At 44.9% G+C, this 19,566-nt stretch overlaps 1 protein-coding gene across 1 annotated transcript in view; it reads right to left on the minus strand.

The window, feature by feature from the left end:
* PAH (phenylalanine hydroxylase) overlaps positions 1 to 17,328 on the minus strand; it is a gene marked incomplete at its 3' end in the record, with an annotated part of 37,671 nt that extends 20,343 nt beyond the window's left edge. Inside the window, exons 1-3 of the mRNA XM_082308915.1 lie at positions 17,217 to 17,328; positions 12,902 to 13,009; positions 2,507 to 2,690 (exon numbers count right to left, since the gene is read on the minus strand). Coding sequence (XP_082165041.1) covers positions 2,507 to 2,690; positions 12,902 to 13,009; positions 17,217 to 17,258 — 334 coding nt within the window. The 5' untranslated portion in view covers positions 17,259 to 17,328. The remainder of the gene's footprint in view (positions 1 to 2,506; positions 2,691 to 12,901; positions 13,010 to 17,216) is intronic.
* Positions 17,329 to 19,566: the final 2,238 nt, after the last annotated feature.

Raw genomic sequence — 19,566 nt, forward strand, 5'->3', positions numbered from 1 at the left:
GCAGAATTACAACTGACCTCCCTGGGATTTCTTCCAGGAACGGAGAGTTATTCCTGCTCCCACCAAAGTGGGTGGCAGAGCCTCCCCAGTTTCAATAGGAGTGAGGGGCACCCACAAGCCCAGAAAGTAGAGAGGCAGATGGATGGTGTTCGACTCACGTGTACCTGTGTGAGGGACAGCAGAAAGCAGGGGGAATGGTCGCTCCAGGGGACTGTTCCTCCCCTCCTCTCATCTCTGCCCAGAAGCGCAAGGGTCCTGCAAGATGGGACTGCAGCAGCCAGCAGCCAGGGTCCACGAGACCAAAATCAGAAAGTAAATCCAGGTGTCCTGAGGGGCATGCCAGCCCAGGAGCACAGGAGGGCAATTCCTCCTCCTGCCCCATGAAGATGCCACCACTTCATACCAGGCTCTTGGCACATCTGCTACACCGCAAGGCTTGTGCCAGGTTGATTTGTGAGGTCTCAGAGGTATTTGGCAAGGGGCAAGGCACTGCAACAGCACTTCACTGTCACTTTTTGTTTTGTTATGCTGCCCTTTACCAGCAGTTCCTACCTGAATAAGGAGAATCCGGAAGGCAGCTGAACTTTGTGTGAAGGATCCATTGAATAAACAGTATATAAAGAGTCAGCAAATGAGCAACAACTGGTTTAATAAGTAGTTAATTAATTGCTCACTGGAGCAATAGAATCCTTATAGCCCATAGTTACACCTAGGTTTTATGGAATCTGCTGGAGACACTCCAGAAAAGAGCAACAAGACTGGCCACAAACCCAGAAACCAGGTGCCCTGAGAAGAAAAGGCTGAGGCTGGACAGGATACATCACCAGACACCAAAAAGACTGGTCTAGAGAGGAAGAGTAACTTCTGTTCCTAGTGTCAAAGGCAGCCAGGAGCAGAAGTCATCAGTCATTCAGAATTACAATTGACCTCCCTGGGATTTCTTCCAGGAACGGAGAGTTATTCCTGCTCCCACCAAAGTGGGTGCAGCAAGTGAGACTGGGTCAGAGCAGGGCAGCCCCGCAGTGCGCAGCTGTGGAGCCTGGGAAATCTCCACCGCTCGGGACAGACGGTGATTTAGCTAGTCCTGCCTTTTGCCAGGGGACTGACCACATAACCCCTTGCAGGACTTTCATTGCTGTCTTCTGATTTAAAATTTTACATCTTTTTTTAGGATGCCCTATCATAATTGCAATGTACTCACCTGTCAGTGCTGGCTCTGTACAGCCTGACTCTGAACAGACTCGCTGTACAAGATGGCAAAGTCTGACTGGGTTCAAAGGGTCTGTGTATCACTTACTTAAAAAACAGCTTATTTTCACCTGAGTGCCCTCTGGGAGAAGTGTTCAAGCTAGGGCAGTCCTCCAGCTGGGACGCACAATGCGCTGGCATTGTAGGTATCTCCAGGACACCCCCTTGGTGACCTCCCTTGGGACTCCAGGGAGCCATCCTTCCTTAGGAAGGCAAAAGGCAGTCTTCAATAGGTGACATTTTTCCACAAAATGGCACTGTAGAGGCTTGACTCTGTTGGGTACTGAACCGGTACAGATTTTTTATGTGGGTGGGTTGGGGGGCGAAAGGAGGAAGATCAAGGCCTGGATTTCTCAGCAGAATTGATCTGCCATCTACAAGTCCATGCATGCACATGCAGATTTTGCTGAAACTGTTTGCCCTTTTAAATTTTGATTGACTTTATGTGTTTTTTGTGACTCAGGGCAGACAGTAACTAGACAGATGTAGTGCATCCCACTTGGAGATCCTTATTGTCTCTCTTCTTCTAAGTTCTCATGTGGGCAGAGAACATAGGAAAAGGCTAAAAGTGTACAGGCCCTGCAGTGACTCTCAGTGCTCAGTGGTCCAAAAGCTATGGGATAGTAGTGACAGATTCAGGGGATATGTCACTGGGCTTGATAAGCTAACATATCTGCATTAAACATGGCAGCTTGGGTCCCACCTGCACCTCTGTTACTCTTTCATGTTACAGGTGCATGTTAAGAACCAAAGTTGCTGCACTGCATGACTTACCAGAAGCTGTGTATATAAATGCTGCCTGTTTTAAAACAGGGCAGAGACTGGGAGCAAAAAATAGATGTACCTACAACTTCCTGCACCGTTGCTTAGGGATTTACAGGTTGAGCCCTTAGCCTGCAACTCCAATCATCCTTTGATCCCTGTTAACGTCTGCAGGTAGTGTAACAAGCTACTGCAACAAGGCTGTCTTTAAGAGACTCTGAGTGCTGCCAACCAACTGGACAGATGACAACATAACACCATAACATCAGTTCTCAGGAGACCTAGTCAGAAGCACAGCAAAAGATGGAGCATGGAAGTTTACACTGAGAGAAAATCTTCATCTGAAAAAGCTTACAACATAGGCAAAATAGGCAGAGGGAGGGAAACGCAGACATACGGATCCAAAAGGAACTCCTTTGCTACTGGAAAAAGAAGTCATTTAAGTATGTGATGTAAATATTCCTTGTCAATATTGTTCTTGTCCGTGTATCCTTACCAGTGTCTTTCTTCTTTGTTCGTGAAAGCTCGTGGACCGTTGCTCCGATATCATTTCTCAAGGACTTGATGATCTTGTCCAGTGCTGGGACATTCTTGCCTTCCAAGTTAATGAAGAATTCGTACTCGTCTTTGTTGAGACGGGAAGGTCGAGACTCAATGTGGGTCAGGTTTATACCTTTTTCCTATGAGAAAGAGTGATTTTGGTCACACAGGGTTTGGGGGAAGAAATATGACATAAAGCCTAGCTGAAATTCATGCGTTAGTCAACAACCCACACTACACAATCCAAATAACTCAAAAGTAGAGACTTGCCTCTGGTGGCCACTGGACTGAGGACTTTCACAACAGGGAGAGAGACAAAAAGGAAGAATGAGAAGGATGTGGGATTCACCCTTCTGCAGAGCACGAACATAAAGACTATGCACTACATAAACTTTTGAAAAAGTTGGAAGCAGGATACAAGTTGTAAACAGGCTTTGTATTGTAAATGGTGACTCCAGTACCGCAAGTACCTAATGGGAGCTTGTCTGGGTGGACAAGAACATTCCCCGAGGATTAACATGGAAAGTAGGCATTCCACCTGTAGAGAACCCTCTCATGAGAAAGCGAATGCTGTATTTATAAGCATCTTGAAAGGAGGTTGGAAAAGCAAGCAGCTGGGCACCCGGTGAGATAAGCTTCTGCAAAGCCACTGCACAGTCACCTGCAAAGCCACCTGCACAGTTTCCAGGGCTGTGAGCAGGTGTTGGGCAGAGATCCAATGGGAAACATGGATCTGTAACAAAAAGGTAGCCCAGGTTTGTGCAAATAAAAACATGGGTGTTTTAAATCACAGAATCACAAAATCACAGAATCGCAGAGTTGTTGAGGCTGAATGGGGCCTCTGGAGATCGTCTAGTCCAGCAGTTTGCTCAGGCAGGGTCGGCTAGAGCAGATCGCTCAGGACTGCATTCAGTCGGGTTTTGAGTATCTCCACAGATGAAGACTCCACAACCTCTCTGGGAAACCTACTCCAGAGTCTGATCACTCTCACAGCAAAGTCTTTTCTTTAGCATGGAAATTCAAATTCCATTTCACCAAATGTCTTCACTGACCAGCAGCAGTGCCTCCTAGCTCTGAAGAAAGGGTTTATTGGCAACTGTAGTCTTGATGACCATGGCCAGTGGGTACCTGACCTCAGACATGCCACCATGTCAATGTGTAAAGCAACAAGTAGCTAAAAATCCTCTTTTTCCAGTCACTTAAACACAAGTCCAGAAAAATCTCCCTCAGTTTAGCTGAACTCAAATGTTTTCCTGAGCACTGTGATTTGAATATGAAAATATTACTTTCTTATTTTTTGAGAAAAACCTTTTAAACAGATTTCAGTTGGTGCTGACTTTACCTTCTTGTTGGGCTCACACTGGAGCTGCAGACACGGCACACCTAAGCCAGGTATGGGCTTCTGTCCCCTGGGAGGAACAGACAAACCCCTGGAGGAAATTTGGGCCTGGAGATCAACTGCAGAAGAGTCAGAGGAGCTGACACACAGTGCTCAGCAGCCCTGGAGAAGCTGCTGGTTTGCTGTTTTCAGGCTTAAGAAGACACCAGACTACGTGGGGTGAAATGATGGTCCAGCTGGTGTCAGTGTCAAACCCCCTGCTGCAGTGGGGTCAGGATTTCATCCATGAAGAAACACTGTGAGGATCTGCTTTGACCTACAGGGAAGAAAGCGGGAAGCTTTTTTCCTGTGCCTCCCTCTAGTTTGAGCTTCTCAAGCCCTTTAAGGTTTTCTTTGCTCCTCTCAGTGCTTGCACAGCACAGGGGGGCATCTGGCCATCAGTGGCTAAAGCCTCATTCACTCCACCACAAAAGGCAGTTTATTACTTGGTAAGAAACAGCATGCATGTCATTCCTCTGTTTCCTGAGTGTCGCACACTACAGATGAACTTAAATTGTTTGGCTAGAAACCAATACAATAAGTTGAAAAGGTCAAAAGCACATTTGCCAACTGCTGCTCTTGAGAGCTGCTGTCCTTGTGGGGCCGTCTGGGGGAGAGAATGGCCGCCACTGTCCTGGGCCCCAAGGACAATTTGTTTTAGGCCTCCAAAGCCCCGTTTCACAAACAGACTGCACATTGTACCCTGCGCTTGGTGAGGCGTGGGGAGGTGGGGCGGCTGAGAGCTGGCAGTTCAGATGACTCGGAGCTGGAAAGCTTTTTACAGAGAGCAGGCACAGAGGGCTGCCGGCCCCTTCGCCATGGCCGTGCCATGGAGAGCGGTGCAGCAATGTGGAGCCCGGGGCCGTTTGGCTGCTCTGTGGAGCCACTCACAAAAGTGGAGAGTGGGTGTAAAACCTCCTCCTGTGCAAAGGCTCGGCTCAGGCACACTGGGGTGCTGCTTTATTTTTGCCTTGCACTGATGCATCATGGTGTTGTATTCCATCTCTGTGTACATTCATAGAGGAATGGGGTCCCAGACCCTGATTGGGCTTTCTACGTCTTGCAGAGGCTGTGATAACATGGACACCTCTTCAGTGGCCATTATGCCCTGCTTCCCTCCCCCACCCAAAAATGTTCATCCCTGCCTCAGCATCCCTCCCCTGGAGACAGCAGAGCTGTTTGAAAGATCACATAGGTACCTCAACTATATCTTTTTTTTTGTTGAGGTGACTTTTCCGCTGTACCAGCTCTCCAACCTGGCTCAGTGAGCAGCTGCACAAACAGTGGTACCCACAAAACGGAGGGAATGATGCAGGGGTTGGGAATGAAGAAACAAGCTGCAGTGTGGGCACAAGGCATGCTTAAGGCAGCAGAAGCATCAATGCCTCCCAAAGTGTTGCCACAACATAAGAGAGTGGGAAAAAGGAAAAAAAAAGAAGACAGGGAGGAAAAAGCTCATGGAGAGAGTCACCTCCTTTCTTATACCTGGGATAAGCAAAACAGCTTCCCACAGAGCGTCAAACTGGTTTGCTGTTTATTTGAGGGGTGCCTGCAGCGCAGCAATGTGCACAGCCAACCCGTTACCTCCTTGTGCCAAGGCTCAGGACCTCATGGTTGAAGGGAGAACCCTTCTGGTCACTGTTTTCAAAGCAAGAATTCAGCAGCATACATCCAACTCCCTGAACTGGTGCTCCTGTAGAAACATGCTCTCATATTCTCTGTCTTGCTACTAAGCCCCTGATTTCAAAATATTTACAATGGCTCTGTTACTAGAATTGCTTTACAAATCACAGTTTCATTCTAGTCCAACTACTCCATCTAGTGTTTAATCTTCATAGTTTTACATTGTTCAAAACTTTTTTGTATCCTCAGTATTGCCAAACCTTGCAATTGCATCAGGTTTCTCACAGTAGTTGATGCTTTATTTAATGCTCCAACTTCTGGAGACAAATGGTTACCTGAGAAAGGAGAATGGGGGCATTTTTGGGTTTGGTTGTTTATTTTGAGCAGTTTTCAATATCTCTGTGTTTTTTAGTAGAGCCTGAAATATTGACAATGTGTGCCCTCAAAAGACAGCTAATAAAAATTCTGGTTTTATTTTATGGGACTTCATGATTTCTGAGCTATTTTTTGTTGATGGAACCTAGCTCCTAACTGGTGTGGAAGATCTGGGACGCCACATGTCTGAGGCTGGATTCACACCTCAACTATTAACACTGGTCTCTTCTGCCTTTCCTATTTTAGAGCTGGTAGGAATCAAATGAACCCATGGCTTGAGATTAGCTTTGCCTTTGCTGAATTCTCCCCATCGTTGCAGCTGCAAAGAACTTGCAGTAGGTTAGTGCTTCCCTACTTCTCCTCAGGTTTATGACTGGCATAGAGGTTGAGTCTCTCCTACATGGACACATTGTATCATACAACATGGTACCTGCTGGAGTGCTTCTGTGTTGATAGAGGAGGGGTAGCTGTTCACCGTGCATTTATTTCAAAGCAGTGTACTAGGCCATTTCTGATGTACTTTTTAGCAAGTATTAACAATTCAGAACAGATTTTGCCTTGAGGACTGAGGGTGGCATTAGTTGGAACACCTAATGGAGATCACAGGGGTACAGTATTGCCAGATCCCTTGAAGTTAGAAGTCACTCTGAATTTCTTGCTCTTTTTCTTAAAACCTCCACTCCTGGGGATGAAAGATCTCAGCTTTCTTTATTTGAATATCCAACTTAACTGTATCTCTATCACTCTCCATTAGAGAAAGAAGTCTCAAGACATTGTCAGAGCTCAGAAATCAAATTAGAACAAAGTCCATTTTGTGTAAGTCATGATTTTTGAATGACAGGGGTTAGTGATACAGATATCAATTTACGACAGTGGTAATGGTGGACAGAGGAGGATATGGCCCATCTCCCTGCCTGCCTTACCCCACAGTGCTGGATCTCAGCTTTGGCTCCCCCTCAGAGGCCATGAATCAGCTCCAGCCTCTTCCCCAGGTTATGCCACCCTGACCGAGCATCTCCTGCGCTGCAGCTGCCCCACACCAGTGGGATCAAACTAGCCTGGTGTTACGCTACATCAGCAGTCTTGCAGAGGTCACTGCCAAGAGAATTTAGTCCCACCCTCAGGTAGTTTAATGGCCTGATCATCGGAAAAGAAAAGTTGTGTTTTCATAGCTACATGGGGAAGCTTGCATTGGGGATGGATACTTTCTGGGAATGTTATGGGCTACTGCTTCCCATGGCATTCATATGTCTTTCTGTTTACACATTACTAAATGCTCCTGTATATGGTTGCTAAAACTAAGTACAGCTGTGATATCCATGTGCAACTTGTTTTCATGACTGTTGTCATTAAGTAAGTTTGGCTTCATCAGGAGACCCCACGTTGTTACCAGTTGAAGAACCGATGACAATGCTACGGTGCCGCTAATCAACATTCAGTGAGAACTTGGGTGAAATCTCCCAAAACAAGGATTTATTTGCACTTTCCTGATACAAAAAAAAAAAAAAAGTGACGTTCTTTTAACTCTTGTCACGGGCTATTTCAGGGTTTCCTGAAGGAGGACACTTTCAGAAGCTCGAGTAGAAACTCAGTGCCTAATTTTCACAGGAGATCAGGGGAGTTAGGAAGTTACAGTAATGCCTTCAGCCATGGTTTCCCAAAGGGAAGGCAAAGGCAGCCATCTGGTTCAGCTTTACTATCCAAGGGCCTGCTTCTCAGCTGAAGACAGTGCTTCCCCATCTTCTCCTTCACATCTGCTAGGGTCTTCCTTGCATGACAAGCTCACAGAGGCAAAGGGACCCAGCCAGCAAACAGCTCCAAAGGGCAGCCGGCCCTGGAACAGCCCCTGGTGTTCATCACTTGGCACTTCTCCAACCCTAAAGTTTGGTATGAGGCATTCAGCACAATCTATCCACAACACACGTGGAGCAGGACAAACCAAAAAGCATATGTGACAGCATGTGGCACTGCATAAGCACATAGCAAGAGGGCACTCCTCTATTTAAACTCATGTTGGTTTACTAGATCGAGGAGTCTTGCTCTCCTGGCCCTGGAAAGAGGAGAGGAAAGAGACTGAGGACATGGATTTGGAGCAGTGAGTTCAGGTGTAATAAAATGATTGTAGCTGTGCATATGCATACTGTGATGAAAAAACAAGTCTCTTGGAAGAGGCATGCCTGGCCTGTTCACTTATCACTGCAGACACCTCCAACACACCCCCCGGCCAAAGTGACTGCTCGCTTCTCCTGATTTGGAAACAACCCAAAACACTGCAGAGTCAATACCTTCCTGAGGGGCAAAGAGATAACAGTCACTTTGGACTATCTGTTGAATAAAGTAAGCTCCTAAACAGAAAAAGAGGGCAGTTATCTTTACTGGCTCTCAAAGCGCAGGGTCTCATTTAGTGCAGCCCATTACTCTCATCCAGTCCTCCCATGGAGCAGTAACTTACTCCAGGAGCAGAAGTACTACTCGTTGCAAATCAATGGGGCTGCTTTTGAGCTAGAGCCCTACCCACTGTAACACAACTGATGGTTGGAACTTGTGCTGAAGTCCTGCTCTGTATTTGGGAAGGTCACATCAGTGAAGAGAAGATTGAAGGCTCCTCTCCAAGAATGGGTTGAGCAAACTTGTAATATATCCCAACCCAATGTTTGCAACATACTACAGCTGACATGTCTTCTACTACTTCTAAGTCCATCAGGAAAATGACTTCGGAGGAGATTAATGTATTCACAAATTCATGTAGGAAAATTTCAATTAAAACTGAGGGCAATCCTTTCTGCATATTGAAATGTTTAGTTCTGATATTTTTTAATGATTAATTTAACTTCGGAAATGCCAGTCTTTGAGGGGGGACAACTTCTTTTTTCACATTTTTCCTTTCAGAATGGACTTTCTTGTTGTTAAAAAAAAAAAGATATCAGTTTCAATAGGCTTTGATCACTACAAAGAAAAATGAACATTTCCATCAAGTGTAACATTTCGTTTAACCCAAAATGCTCTGCTTTGCTTTTTCAGTTTTGATAAGAAACCTGGAAGATTTCTGCCTTTTTCTGACCTGGACTTACTTGCTGTAACTTTTTGATTTGTCCAGTGAATCAAAAAAGAAACATAACTACACAATAACTATTCTGTCTTCCTGATTTTAAGCATGATATTTTGCTTATGTATGATGTTCTGTTTCAGACTAAGGTATTTATTCAAGTTTTGGTTTCCTAGATATCATCTTCTGTAAGAGCATGAGACAAATGAACAGCATATGGCTGCACCAAGCAGTGCCTTAATGTACACCAGGTCCTATTAAAATGAAGTTGGTGTAAAGACTGCTGGTGAGTTTATGCTGTCTCTATGGCCACCCTCAAGCCTGCAATGAGGACAGAGGTGTTGCCCAAGCAGAACCCATAAGGAAGCTGTATGCGCACTAGGGCAGATAAAGATTATCGACAAATAAGCTTTTCAAGTGCAAAATAATTGTGTTTGCTAAGCAGAAAGTGAATCTTTACCACATCCCAATATACACACAGAGCACCTAGTGTGGAAGCAAAGTGGATTCAGTTTTAACAATCTGCTTCTTCCTGGGCATGACTGAGCTGCTATTACATTACAGCACATGTCAGAGGGCAAGTCTGGCCCTGTGGAGGCTGCCTCTCCACAGGGACAGTGGAGAAGGGACTGCAGGGACTCTACTGTCAACAGTGGCATAGGGCACCCTGGGTGCAGAGCAGTCCAGGAGGAGCAGATTCACACAGCCAAGCAAGGATTTGTAAAACAGAGGGGAGACAAGGGCCAGGGGTCAGAAGACCTTAGAAGCCTGCTGAGGTCTGGTGTTTGGGGGGGGGGTGGGGTGTCTTCCTGAGTGCTGCTTATTTTTGTGTGTGAGACTGGGGAAGGACTCTCCTCCCACTTGAAGTGGATGTTGAACCCTTCCATAGACATTTGTAAGTCCTGGACCTCCTGTGCCCCAGGTGCAGGGCCAGGCTGGAGCACAGTGCAGCTCCCTTTGGGCTCTTGCTCCCCATGGAGGTCAAGCTGTGGTGGGGGCTAATGCCTGGCCAAGTTTCACCCCAGCACAGAAGAAGAACATGGGCAGGATGTGAACCTGGGAGCAAGGAGCTGCTCCTGCATCCCAGGCAGGGACACAAGAGTGACTGAACAGCATCTCCCAGAGTAACAGAAATTTTTTCTCTAGCTCTTAAACCAAGGAGAGGATGAACCTCCCCAGGCCCACAAAGATACCTCCTGTACAGAAAGGCAGCCTGGCTGCTGATGGCATCATGAAATCTCTCCTTGCTTTAGGTATCCCCTCAATTCCCTGTGTCTTAGTCTGGATCTTGCTTCCATGCTTTCTTCCCTGTCTTGAGGAGTATTTATTTTCAAGACTTTCATATTTACAGCTCTCTTAATCCTCCTCCTCCCCTCTTCGTGTCCCAGAGTAGTTTTATAAATTGGCTAGAGAAGAGGGAAAATCCTCAAAGCCAGTACTGGAGGCACTGTCCCTTAATCACTCCCAAGTGTGAGCTGGGAGGAGGAGAGGGTTTAGCTGTGCTCTCCGCCTGCGTTCCCACGTGCAAGTGCCCAGAGAGACCCCTGCAGCCTGGGCAACCCCCAGCCTCAGCAAGGATCAGAGGGGCTCCATGCATGGCCATCAGCACGAGCAGCCACGCAAGGTCTGGCCCTCTGTGGGGGCCAGCGGCTGCAGCCCCACGTCCGCTCCAGGCAACAGTCTGATCATATTTTGTGGCTTTTGTGTTTTCCTTTTTCCTACTTCATGTGGTTGTGTGAGGCAGCGACAGCCAGAGCAGCCGTCCCCACATCTCCTCCCCGTGCCGTCCCTCTTAGACAAACCCGCTGTGTTTCCCCAGGCCTGCACTGAGCCAGTGACAGAAACCCTGGGGACGAGGTGAGGGGTCTCCCTGCCCAGAGGAGCCCACCACCAGAGGGTTTGGACCAACTGCTGTGGCTAATCTGCATCACACAGTGGATTTTATCAAGCAGGGAAGGGGTACCAGAGGAAAAAACCCTTCCTCCTTGTCCCCACCCTTCACCTGTGTATGACCACCTCCCCCATCTCTGCTGCAGATGTCACTGAGCACAAAGCCTGTGTCTCTGAGGCACTGTGATTATGGCCTGGGTGGGAAAGAGTGGGGGGTTGTCTCAGCTGTGCATGTCCATGAATCTTACGCAGCTGTACACAGGGTAAGGTCCTTTGCGTTGAGTTAGAACAGCCCAAAGGCTGCTCTGGTTTACAGACCCCAGTGCTCATGAACTCATTAAAGACAGCCCTGAGGAGCTGAAGCTGCAGGTCGGGCTTGTACCATTAAATCCCTTCCCTCCACCCCTGCTACATTGCCAACAGCATGCAAAACTGGCATAAGAGCTCCTATGCCTGGTCTCTTGTCAAACCTTGGTGGTGGGGGAGACTGCAAATTTGCACAGAAAGAGCCAGCCTCACTGGGATGGGAAACCACCAGAGTGCAGACATCTTTAGCTGAGTCCCATCCCCACAGTTGCTGTCAGGGTCACTTGGGAAAACCATGATTCAGCCCATCTAGTTTAGGTAGCTGCTTCGGGGCAAGAAGAATCATATGCAAGGATAGGCTAGTTCTCTCCTTCCTATAGCTCCTCTGCAAATTTTCCTTTAAGACTGATGATAGCAATTTGGTTAGTAGACAGCAATGCATTTAACAAGTGAATATCAACAGGCCTCCTTAGTTCACCTACAGACATGCACGCTGCCAACATATGGACATTTTTCAGGACTGTATTACAATGGTCAATTCACAGATTTAGACTAGCTCTGCTGTCGTTGGTATGAATTTCCCTTTATCTTAATGAATCAAGTATGTCCTATAACTCATAATTATTTTTCATTTGTACTAATACCACACAAATCTTTCATTCCCTAGTCAATTCAGTTTACAAATGGAAAGTATGCAGGCCACAAGTTTTTACAATGCTCCATAGAAGGAGTTGCTTTCAGGCACAACTATTACATGATGATGTTCTTAAAAAAAAGTCACAAAACCAATATAACAGAGTGTATTTGCTTGGGAGCAGAGAGTACACAGCTGTGTGTGTTGCAACACAGTGATCCTGAATTGCAAGGATTTCGTGCTTTTTAAACAGCATGCATGACATCTGGGAAATATTCTGGAAGAATAAATAGGCACACAATGTCCTGAAAGGTAAATGGCTCGTTGTTTCCCCAAAAGCTTTCCAAATCAGTCAGTACAAGATGCTGAGTTCATTTGGAGTGAACAAAGAGCAAAATGCTGCCATTTTTATGCTGTTTTCTAGGTACTGTCTACCCTCTCTGTAGAAGTACCAACAGTGGGAGATGGTGGGCTTATTTATATCAGATTTACTGAGGTAAACAAGGGCTAAGAGGATGGTAGCTGCCCCCAGGAGAAATACTTCATGCAACACGTGCACTATGCATCACATGAGTCGCATTCAGGTTATATTTGCCTTTCTATACATAAATATAAATATAAATATAAATATAAATATAAATATAAATATAAATATAAATATAAATATAAATATAAATATAAATATAAATATAAATATAAATCATATACATATATATATACACATACACACGCACGTACACATACACGTACACATACTCAGACGTCAATCTCAGATTATGGCCCAATTCACTTCCACTTCTTACTCAAGCAGTCACAGTGGAATATCTCCTTAAATGGAGAAAATGCATTTTTTCCACCCTCATATCAGTTAAAAGTAGAGGTTTTAATTTAAAAGTTTGAAGTCAAATTTGAACTTAAAAAGGCCACTTCTGCTCCAGGACTTTAAGTGATTTTAATCCCAGAAAAGAAATGCATGCTGGTTTCCCCCATTATGGTAATGAAATGGAATGACAAACATGACCATAAATACTCTGAGCAAATGTTGCTGCAATGCAAAAATGTAAAGACCTGGTCAGGTCTCCTGAAGGAAAATATTTACCTCAAATGTGCGCAGAACTTTAGCTAATGCCCCAACTTCTTCTTTCAGAGAGAAAATCAAAGAAATCACCCCATTTTTATTTGAGGACTCTTCAATGTACATAGATTCCTGAAAGAAAACAAACAAACAAACAAATGTACATTCACCTTCAGAGTCACTTTTGCTTTGCTCCATTTCCCTTTTGCACAGCATCAGCAATGTAAAGAGGGTATAAATTTGCTTTAAGTGGGAATCAAAGCCACTGTTGCTGCCAGAAGTAGAGCAGCTCTGGGGCTTCTCTGATTTATGATGGTACAGACACAGATCCCTTCTCTCAAACTAAGGCCCATGTGGGAGCGAGGTAGCCAAAAAGGACATGAAAATAGCCTAATATCATCTCTGTCTTGCTTCACCTCTCAAGTGTATCAAGCTCAGGGATGACTGGAAACATTACTGCACTTTGGTTTCAGCTACAGTGCAAAGACCTTACCTTAGGCTTTCTTTTCATTAGTGCTCAGGATTAAGCAGAGCAATGTAGATGAGCTCTGTGCAGAGATGCAGGCCATGATCTATGTTTCCCTTCAGTTCTGCATGTTCCTTCCAGGTAGCTCCAGGAGAGGTGGTATTCACAAGAGGCATATGGAAGTTGTTTTAAAAACAAAATAACAACAACCAAAAAAAAGGGGGAAAATGTTGGAGCAAATGTTTAGATCTTCCCTAAATCCCACAGTGAGTAAAGACTCAGTTAGGGCAAGACGTGTTTTCATTTATGTTTGTTCCCTTTCTCTTAATGATTTTCTGCTCTGCAAATTCCAAAAGGCAATTTCCAGTATTCCGAAGCAAGGAGAATGTTTATTTTAATTCTTTTCATGGTTCTCATTACCAGAATGTCTTAGTATGTCTCAGTACATATGTTTCTTTTCACAAAACCCTTGTTAAGTAGGGAAGAGCTATTTCACCACTTCATAAACAGGAAACCGAACCCTGGAGTGGGGCCAGATTTTCAAAATTATCTGGGTACCTGACATGGCAGGTAAGCACCTGCTGAGATTTCCAGAATAGCTTATTTTTTCTGATGTCAGAGTAAGTTTGATGTACAACCATCACAAACTTTTGGAAGTCACATTAATGCCTCATTAGTTGGGGTTTTTTTTAGCATCCACTGGCCTTGGGCAAATTGCCCCTGGTTGGTATGTCAAAGATCATACCAGACATCTGCAACACAGATGGATACTGACGTAAAAAGTCCTGGGCCAAAACTTGACTCAAGGTATCCATTCAATTTTTCTTTATGAAGATGTGTATTCTCAGTCAGAACTTATCCGCATTATAGCTGTTGCTTAATTTAGCATGTAAATCAGAGTATAAACAGTCCCAAATATTGTCCTTAGAAAATATAGTCTTTGTAGCAGACAAATTAACAATCAAATCCAGCTGCCCTGAAGCCATAAAACTCTTGGTGGGACTACATTTTCTGAGGCAGTGTTATAAGGAACTGCCTTCTTTTGTAAAGTAAATAATTGCTGATTCTTCAGGCTGTCTCTGAGGCTGCTGCTAACTTGAGAATTCATTGCTGGAGACTGGGCAACAGATTTTTTGATCTGGCTTTATTTCCAGAAATTGCAAAGGTTATCCAAATGTTTTCCACCTTTATGGGGAACCTCTAGTGGGAACTGTAGTGTAAGTACTGGTTTTATGCACCAGAGGGAAGATTGTCACCTGTTCAACTGTGACACTTCCCACAGCAGCTCTGTGTCTCCTGGGTCCTCACCCAGCCAGGGAGCTGGCCCAGCTCTTACCTGGTGGGGACCAAGAGGAAAAGCAGTCAGGAGAGATGTGGCATCTGGCTAATGAAACTCATTTACACCTGAAGCAACCACAAGGGAAAACAATGGCAGGAGTCTGTCAAAAGGCAAATCAAACATCAGTAGTCTGAAAGTTTTATGATAGTGTAACCAAAACCATCATCTGAAATACTACCCATGCATTGCTTTGCCCTTCTGGTTTCCGCCACCACAACAAAACTGATCTTAAGGACAGAACTATGCTACACCAGTGCCTGCCCAATGGACTGAGAATTTGGTTTTCATGGTCTGCACTGGAACTGTTTTAAAAGCAGTGCAGTTAAATATTTAAAATACTCTTGCCAAGGCATGCCTTGAGGACCAACTTTTATGGCAGGTTGACTAGACAAAAGAAGAATTTGTGGTTTGGACACCTGCAGGGGATCTAATGCAAGGTTCAAGTCCTGCAAGGTAATTCTGATGTTAATCAATCTCTTTATACCATGAGATTATCCAAAAATGCCTTAAAAACCTTCTTTCCAACCCAGATAGGTTCTCATTGGTCACTAGCCTTAATGTGTTGTGATTAGCCACTTTCAGTCTGTCCTCACTGCTTTTCCCACTCTTGTAAATTGATTTATGTTGGTGCTTAAAAGTAAGAACACACATTGCAGTAGGCAGTAGGCACTAGCCCTGCAAACAGTGATGCTTGCTTAACTTCCTGCACATCTGCATATGCACTCAGTTCACTGGAAGATCTTCGTACAAATGTTAGTTCATGCCTTAGTCTGTCCACAGAGATAACAGCTTTCATTGCAAGGGGAAAGAAGAGTAAAATGACTGTTTTCCTGGTATCCAGTTCTTACCAATATATATGGAGGCAATATTCATCAATACACACTGTAGACAATATACAGCAACGTATACACTGGAAGTGATCTACATCAATATACACACAGGCACATTTATTGCTGAGCTTTTTGTAGTACCTATGCATAGTTTTAACTGTTGATCATAGTTTATGCATTCTCAATTCTAATTCTAATTTCTTGGTTTTCAACCTGTTAAATAGAGAGGAATTGCAACTTTGGGGCAGTTCTGCTGTTCTGTTACTACTGTGATTACGATTAAGAGTTGAACAGATTGTTTCATTGTCATTGAAATATTGCCTATATGGCATGTATATGTGATTTATAAATGTAGTGTGGGATAAATTAAGCTCTAATTTTCTTCCAGCTGGGTTTTTTTTTTTTTTTCAAGAAGTAAAATAAGAACTAGTTGACAAAATGAACATCCATTCCTGGACGTACTACAATCTCAAAGACAGGTGATATGTAGCTGCAAGGAGGGATTTACTGGAGTGCAATGCAAACACACATTTTTAGTTGACCGCTTCACACAGAGATTGATATTGCCTTCCTGACACATGTGGCAGTATTGGAGATCAGTAACACAAACCTGTCAGCCTTCTAACCTATTTCTGAGTAGGTTAGATAAAGCCCTTCAGAGTGAATCCCAACACTGTTAAAGCAAGGGGAAGTTTGGCTTGCAGTTTCAGTGAGAGAAATATTTCACCTCTATGTTGCAAATTCCAGACGTAGTAAATATATAAAATAATAGGTAAAAATTCAGAAAAAAAAATATTTCGAAGGAAATAAGATTCCTAAGTTACTTCTGAAGATGGAACTAGTTTCCAAGTCAGATTTCTTAAGGCATTTAGATGCTCAGCTCCCACAGATCTCATTGGGACCAAGCAATTACACAACTTGGAAAAGTAGCAAGGTGAGACCCTGGAGAATTATTGTGGGAGTTCAGCCTCATACACAAAGCAGTAGGAAACCAGGCTTCCTTGGCTACTCCACTCTTAAAACAGCTTGTAGAAACTGAAGCCTTTTTTTTTTTTCCCCCACATCTTCCACAGCCTGTCTCTGGCTTCAGCAGCATTGCATAGGACACATACATGCAGAATTTGGTCCTAATAATTAACCATCCTGGCCTCAAGCTATGTTGCTTGCCCCTGCAGTAACTATAGTGCCTACAATCGAAAGGCATGAGCTTCAGGACTTTCCTGTATTTTAGAAAGCAAAGGGTTCAAAGTAAGTCAGTAAACGTTAAAAAAGGGGGATGTCAGCGTCCCAAAATTTAACAAATAGCTCCACCAGAAGAGCACCTAACTTCAGCTGCTTTGCTTTAACAGAAGATGACAACTTTCTTTTCATCACACAGGTTTAAGACCTCTAATTAGCTGCTGGTCTTTTCTGATTCTTCTTCTATTTGCCATATATGCAAGGATACTGTTGCAATGTTCATTTTCATTCTCACTGCACTTTTGTGAGCACAATTAACAACAGACAAGTACGCCGGCTCCCAAAAGGGAGAACAGTGGCAAGCAGGCACCGCAAAGCATCGAGACAGGCCCGTCGGTTCCTCCCATCTTGGGATCACACTGACTCTCAGAGAGTGGGAAACAAGATTTGCAAGCATGGGGGGGCAGGAGGGAGGCAGCCACAGCCCCCCCTGCAAAAAGCAGGCACACAGACCCCACCACTTACCTGGAAAGGGTCACCATTCATTTTGCAGTGCTGTGCGTCCATGTTGCAGAGGCAGCGATGCCCACGCAGGGAGGCCCCTTTGCGGCTGCAGGTGAAGCTTTCTGACCTTACTACAGTGGCCAGAGCTCTATGCAAAGGTATTTAAAGTGGAGCAAATGAGGCAAAGCCATCCCCTTCCCCCCCCTTCCCCAGCTCCCTCCCCCGGACACCATGCCAAGGGGGCGTTCTCCCTACACGCCCCCCCACACCCACCCCTGGCACATGGACAAGCCGCTCCACACCAGCCAGCCCCTGCAAGTCCCACCGCAGTGTGTAGTGGCTCTCCAGCATATTGTTTCTATCTGCACCCAACGTGGATGAGCGGCATGCTTTGAATTAACAGCCTTCCTCCTCCTGATCAACATCAGCTGCTGTTTTCATTTTTGCACGTCAACACGTTGTCTTCGGTTCAGCCTCCCCTCCATCCATTCACACTGCTGCATGCGTGTTCAGCCTCAGGTGGGTTTCTCATCGGGGCTCACTCCACGTGACCAGAGATCAGATGTTCTCCAGGATCTGCTCTTTGGATGCCAGACACAAGCCAGGGAGGGCTGTGACACAGCACAGCAGCTGAGGGATTTGTCCTTTAGTAGGACCTTTTGGGCTGCATCCAAGAGGTCAGAGAGCAGGGGACATTGCTCCACACACCAGATATTGGAGAGAGAGACACGGTGTAAACAAAGTGTGAGACAGGAGCTAGCTGCATGAACCTCACACCTGGGATATGAGTCTGGACATGGAGAAAGGGAAGAAGGTAAAGGAAGAAAAGAGCAAGGAAGAGTAGGTCAGAGCTAGAGAGCAAGAGGATGCAGAAGAATTGAGGAAGATGTATGTGTGCTTGTATGTAGTGTCAGCCGTGGAGAGCTACAAGGGGAAGGGGGGGGAGGGGCATGAATGATTTCAGAAAAGGCTGGCAAAGGTTTGGTATAAAAAAGGCCAGATTTGGTTTAGAAAGAGTCACCAAAGGTGTTGAGGGAATAATGGAAAGTTGTAGCCCAATACTGGAGGGCAGGTGAAAAAAAAAACAAAAAACCCCAAAAAGCCCACAAACTGGTCAAGTATCTGTCCTGCTATTTGGAAGGATGAAGGCTGTACTGAGACAAGTTATGTCAAGGCAGGTAATCTTGCTATATTTTTGTGATGAAGGTAAATTCTGTGGAATAGAGAAATCATCTCTTTACAGTTATTTTAGTCTTGAGGGAAGCTCTACTGCATGCAACAGTGCAAACTCAGATTGGTAAACCTAACAAAGATTTACCATGAATTATTGGTACTTACAAAATCCAATAGCTGCTAAACCCAATCAGCCTTATAGCAGGGAAATTGAGTGGAGCCACTTTCAGGGATCTCAGTCCGAACCCATGTTGAAAGCCATGACTGTGGAGTCAGAATCCAGCCCACTGAAATTATCGACTGTATAACGTGCAGCAGAAGTAACTCAGTGCTTTGGGCATGAACACATACCTTTTTCAGAAGAGCCACTTGTTTGTGTATCCTGCAGCTGCACACAGGGGTAGAAAGTTACTTTCTAAAGTGACCAGCAAACCTGTGGTATGGGCTGGCAGGTCAAGGTAGGCAGCGAAATGCAATGCACACATAACACCCTGGGCCCTGCCGACACCGTGGCAGCAGGTTGGGGCAAGGAGAGATGGGGCAGTAGGAGAAAGGGAGGTTAACCTTGGTAATTGCCAGCAGTATAAAAACTAATTTTTTAACTGCTCAGCCAATAAGTTCACTACAGGAGGCAGTATTTTGTGTCCTGTGTTTGTGCAGCAACCGGCACAGTCCTATGCATGATAGGGACTTGAAGGCCACCTTGCAAAAAAAAAAAAAAAAAGCAGTGAGACAAGGGTGGTGACGACACTGATTATAGTAGTCCCTGCACAGGATAGGACAGCCTCCGGCAACTGGTCTTGTTTACTTTCCCCACACACCATGCCTCTCTACCTGGTGTATTTTTCAACTAGATTTTAAAAAAATTTAAATGCATGTCCTAAGGCTGGCCAAAACAACTGTGGCATTCAAAGTCATAAACTATTTTTTTTCTGTCATTTGTGCCTTCCTTTTTCTTTCTTTTTTCCTCCTCTTTTCACTAGCCTGTGATCTACCCTTTTTCCTTCTCTGTGGCTTTTACATGCATTTAGTCTTTTTTTTTTCCTTTCTTCCATCCCTTTTCTTATGTATTACACCCTCTGTTCACTCTACCCTGAGAGTAATGGCAAGGCAAAGTGAAATATTGGACATGCAAAATAGTGCTCATGCAAATCCTTGTAATTATCTATTTTGACTCCTCCTCCCCCCTGCTTTTTCT

Source organism: Platalea leucorodia, assembly GCF_965183815.1.
Source record: "Platalea leucorodia genome assembly, chromosome: 4".
NCBI classification, from domain to species: Eukaryota; Metazoa; Chordata; class Aves; order Pelecaniformes; family Threskiornithidae; genus Platalea; species Platalea leucorodia.